The sequence below is a fragment of the Arachis hypogaea genome, chromosome 11 (genome assembly GCF_003086295.3).
Source record: "Arachis hypogaea cultivar Tifrunner chromosome 11, arahy.Tifrunner.gnm2.J5K5, whole genome shotgun sequence".
Taxonomy (NCBI): Eukaryota; Viridiplantae; Streptophyta; class Magnoliopsida; order Fabales; family Fabaceae; genus Arachis; species Arachis hypogaea.
The window spans coordinates 8746953-8752012 of record NC_092046.1 but is presented as its reverse complement, the minus strand read 5'-3'; the positions used below and the strand labels follow the sequence as shown (position 1 = coordinate 8752012).

At 26.1% G+C, this 5060-nt stretch overlaps 1 protein-coding gene across 1 annotated transcript; it reads left to right on the top strand.

The window, feature by feature from the left end:
* The first annotated feature begins 2415 nt into the window (after nucleotides 1-2415).
* LOC112720151 (uncharacterized) lies at nucleotides 2416-4796 on the top strand. The gene is made up of 2 exons (XM_025770991.2): nucleotides 2416-3047; nucleotides 3818-4796. The coding sequence occupies exons 1-2, from the start codon at nucleotides 2719-2721 to the stop codon at nucleotides 4674-4676; spliced, it is 1188 nt and encodes a 395-aa protein (XP_025626776.1). The 5' UTR covers nucleotides 2416-2718; the 3' UTR covers nucleotides 4677-4796.
* The last annotated feature ends 264 nt before the right edge of the window (nucleotides 4797-5060 follow it).

Genomic DNA, 5060 nt, shown 5'->3' with positions numbered 1-5060 from the left:
ATAAAGGATGAATTTGTGTTTTGAATGATAATACAATTAAATATATTTTTAAAGACTTTAAAGCCGTGAGTAAATAATATAAGTGATATAAATAGAAAGATGCTTCTGAATATATATATTCTTCCTATATTAATATACGCATGCATATCACCTTCGTATTTATCTTTTATATCACTCAATTTTCATTAAGCCTAACAGAAACCATAAAAACCAATAAATACTTACTTGAATTTTTCGTTATAGCTATATATAGGCTTTTTTTTTATAATACAGTCTATATATATTTGTATCTATTTTTATATAGCAACAATAATATTATATATATTTATATATCTTTTTTTTTAACTCATTCTTTAAAATATTGGCATATAATTAATATAGATAACATATATACTGAATAAAAATTTTTATTGAATTAATTATAACGATTAATACAAGATAATAACATAAGAATAACCTAATTATAGCAAGTTCTTCAAGTGATGCTAGATCCAGTTTATAGATATTTTCTGTTCATATTTTAAATTTATTTGATAAATAAACTCTTGAACGAATCAACGACAGTGTGATTTAATAGAGTTATAAGTGCTAATAATCTTCATTTTTTAATTTGTTTTACAGTGTGATAAAATCCATTGTTCAATCAAGCATTATTTGGCAAAGATGTTTGAGAATGATCTGATCGAGGGGAAGGTTTATGTCTTCTCAAATTTTCTGATTGAGGAATCAAGCGGAATTTTTCTGCATTAGGATTCTCTATTAATTTGTTCTTTATTTTGAGATGATTTCGATATGTTCTTACTTCAAAACAAAACAATATATAAAACTTTGTTGGTAGATTTAAGTATTACTAGATTATTTATGATCATATTGAGTATATATGTCTGATTTATTGAAAAAAGTAGATTAAATAATTATTCTATAGTTAATACGTACAATTAACACTACATTAAGAAAAGAAAAACAATGCATACAAGTTATTTTTTTATTAATTAAATTATTATAATTGAAATTAATTTTAACACAACAGCTTAAAATTATAATTTCGATCTTATCACGTGCATGGCACGGATTATTACACTTATAATATATATTATTTTTGAACTCATATCAAAATTACATATTAATAATAAAAATGAATATGCTGAGATGTAATAATATTTTCATATGTCTAAATATGTCTAAAATTTTTTTTTATTTTTTTATTAAAACACCATAGAACATATAAAACATGCATGTGAAACGAGTGTGATGAGTGTCATTGCAGACACAACAGATACAAAAAATGTTCGCGCTTCATAGTCATTCATCACTTTCTTTATTTCTTGGGAAAATTCCACTCCCCTTCTCTACGAGATGCTAAAATGACACTCCCCTCTCCTCTATTTATAAAATGTACATTCCCCTTTCTTATAACTTTTAAAAAACCTCCTTTTTAATCTATTTTAAATTTTTTGTGTTAACTAATGTTAACTTTAACTATTTTTCAAAAAAAAAAATTATTTTTTACAAAAATACTCTTTAACAAAAATTTTATTTTTTTATCATTCAATTTTACTTACCAAAATATCATTTAATAAATTATTTTTTATTTATTAAATTGTATTTTTATCAAAATATTTTTTAAAAAATTTAATAATTAAATTATTTTTTTCTAAGATACCCTTCAATAATTTTTAATTATTAAATTATGATTTTACCAAAATTTTTGTTAATAATTTTTTATATTTTACTATTAATTTTTCGATATCAATGTATATTATTTTAACATTAAATAAAAAAGTCTTACTATTGTTAATATGTATAACAATTAATATATATTGATATCGAAAAATTAATAGTAAAATATAAAAAGTTGTTAACAAAAATTTTGGTAAAATTATAATCAATAATTAAAAAATTATTGAAGGGTATCTTAAAAAAATAATTTAATTATTAATTTTTTAAAAAATATTTTGATAAAAATACAATTTAATCAATAAAAAAATAATTTATTAAAGGGTATTTTGGTAAGTAAAATTAATAACAAAAAATAAAATTTTTGTTAAAGGATATTTTTGTAAAAAAATAATTTATTTTTTCTTGAAAAATGGATAAAGTTAAAATTAGTTAACACAAAAAGATTAAAATAGATTAAAGAAGAGATTTTTTAAAAGTTATAAGGGAGGAAAATGTACATTTTATAAATAGAGGGGAAGAGAATGTTATTTTAACATCTCGCAGGGGAGGGGAGTGGAATTTTCTCTTATTTCTTCTAAAATATCAAGTAGAGCATCCAACTTCCTAGTAGTTTCCGCTTTAATTCCAAGGAAAAAGGAAACAACAAATAACTTGTAGCTAACTTCTAGAATTCAGGACCACATGTAACTAACTTGTAGCTTCGGTAATTTACTACCACTGTTGCAGGGGATAATCACAATAGGATAGATGTCAAGTCAACCACACAAGCAATAAGAAATTTCCCAACTTCGAATTCATTAGAATAGTTTACATTTTGGCTTTCAGATTTGTTAAAACTAGTTGAATGGTCTGAAAGTTTTCTGGCCGTCCATATTATATTATTATTTGATTTAATGTGAATTTAAAATTTACATTACGTTATTGAGTGACAGGTAGGCATCTATTATTCCGTACAACTCTTTAATAAATACACAAACACACATGTATGAAACAAAAGCTTGAAGAATAAGAAGAGAAAGAAATTAAGAAGAATCAAGAATGTATTCTACAAGGCCTCGTTCAGTGTTAAAGAAAGACGTTAATGCCCTTTCTGAGGCACCTTCTTCTTCAGAGGGTCCAAATTCAGGTTATCTTGTTCTCCAAGATGAAGAAGCACAAAGCTACTGGTTCTTTGGTTTGTTGAAAAACAGAAACATCAGCCATTTCCCTTTTCCTCAGAGCAAGAATCTGACCGTCAGTTATACTGTTAGTAGAGGAAGAAATAAGTCCAAAACGTATTACGACAAAGTTATGTTCATTCCAGTTCTTAATCAGCCCTTGTCTTCCAACCGCTACTATGTTATATGGAGGAAAGGAAAGCATCAAGGGTATGTATGCTAATCTTTCTCCCTCCATGCTTGAATCCACAAAATAATTAATCTTGCTTTGCAATTGATATGTTTTATGGATATCCATGAATTTATCATATCAATTTAAAACCGGCTATCATGTTCTCTACTCAATAGAATTTAAAATCTAAACTTTAAAATTTAGATTTTGTGATTTAGAATTTATAATTTAAATTCAATTTTAGAATTTAAATAGTACTATATTTTTTATTTTTAAAGATTTAAAAAAATTGACAAAAAATAACTAATAATCAAAGAATTTTTTATTTTAATAAATAAATTAATTATAATAATTATTGAAATAAATAATTTAAAAAATATTTATCGAAATAAATACTTTTTCTCATCTTGTTTATCTCGTTTACACTATAAACAAGATATGTGGAGTTTTTCAATTTTCATATATCTCATTTACAGTGTAAACGAAATACATATTATTTCATTTATACTATAAACGAGATATATGTATTTATAAATAATTAAATATAATTTTTTAAAATAATAAAAAAGATTAACCATTTTAAATAATAAAAAAAATAAACTGTCTATTTTAAATAAGAGGGACTGTCAATTAAAAATAAAAATAAGCATGTCAAGATTTTCACATAAATATTTGACACGGTAATATCTAAGATTTCCACATAAATATTTGCTTTTGGCACATTAGAGTTTTTTTTTTTTTTTTTTTTTCAACAATAAGAAAGCTATTTGGCAATGAGTTACAACTGTTTTGTTATGTTGACGAGCAGGGAGGCATGTACAAGCTCAACGGAAGAGGATATGGGAACTTGTTTATGCTGCAATTTTGTGAAAGATGTTAAACCAAGACCTTTGGACCCCTTCAACCAATATCAACAATTCGAGATAATCAAGAAGAGTTCTGGTTTCCTTGCAAAGTCTGTTGCTCCTGATGGGTTCCCTCCTTTATTCTTAAGGAGGAAAGGTTGGAAAGGTTGGAAAGTTGCAGCTTCTACACCCAAGAATTACAATTTGGAAGAAGCTCTTGGCCTAAATCAATTGTTGCGCGGTCAATTACCGGCATTCGATTTCCCATTGTCTAATGATAGTTCTGGTTCTGTGGTTATTGGGAAGTGGTACTGTCCATTTATGTTTGTGAAGGAAGGAATGGAACTCAAGGACCAAATGAAAAGATCTGTGTTTTACACATTGACACTTGAGCAAAGATGGGAGAAGATTTTGTCAATGAAGAATAGTAGTGTTATTGGTAGTAAAGGTAATGATGTGGTGTTAGTGGATGTTGTTGTTGAAACAGAATTTGCTACAGTGGGTGGAAAGGAAGCTGATTGGGATGAAGGAAATGGTGTTGATGGAGTGGTTTGGTTTAGTGTGGAAAGAGAGGTTAGTGTTGGATTGAATTTGGTTATTGTGAAGAGAATGAAATGGGAGCAAGAAAGAGGTGGTTGGTTGGGTAGGAATAAGAGGCAGGAGAGGATAATTAGAGAAGAGAAATTTGGAGGGGCTATTAAATGGGAAAATTTTGGGTGTTATGTGCTTGTGGAAAGCTTTGTTTTGAAGAGAATGGATGGAAGCTTTGTGTTAACTTATGGTTTCAGACACACTCATCAAATTATGTGTAAATGGGAGTGATGACCACGTTGTCATTCGTTTCTTATGTACATACTAGTTTGGAAACTATTTGGATATAAAATTCAAGAAAAAAATAAAGAAAAGAAATGAAAGATATATGCTTTTAGTGCTGTGAAACAATCCGAAAGTATTTATATTGCAAGTGTCCATTTCAAAAGTTCAACCCTCAAAATATATAATACGGTTATTTTATAAAGGCATGAGATAATATTATGAATGGTTAAATAGTTCAATCAAACATATTCAATCAAATAAAAATGTTTTCATAGAAATAACTACCAATATATATATATATATATATATATATATATATATATATATATATATATATATATATATATATATATATATATATATATATTGAAGAACGATAAGTGATGGGAA

What these genes read in the sequence shown, in the direction of transcription:
- LOC112720151 (XM_025770991.2), top strand. Translation starts at nt 2,719, where the DNA reads ATGTATTCTACAAGGCCTCGTTCAGTGTTAAAGAAAGACGTTAATGCC. An exon ending in AGGAAAGGAAAGCATCAAGG is followed by an intron (nt 3,048 to 3,817) that starts GTATGTATGCTA and finishes GTTGACGAGCAG; the next exon opens with GGAGGCATGTACAAGCTCAA.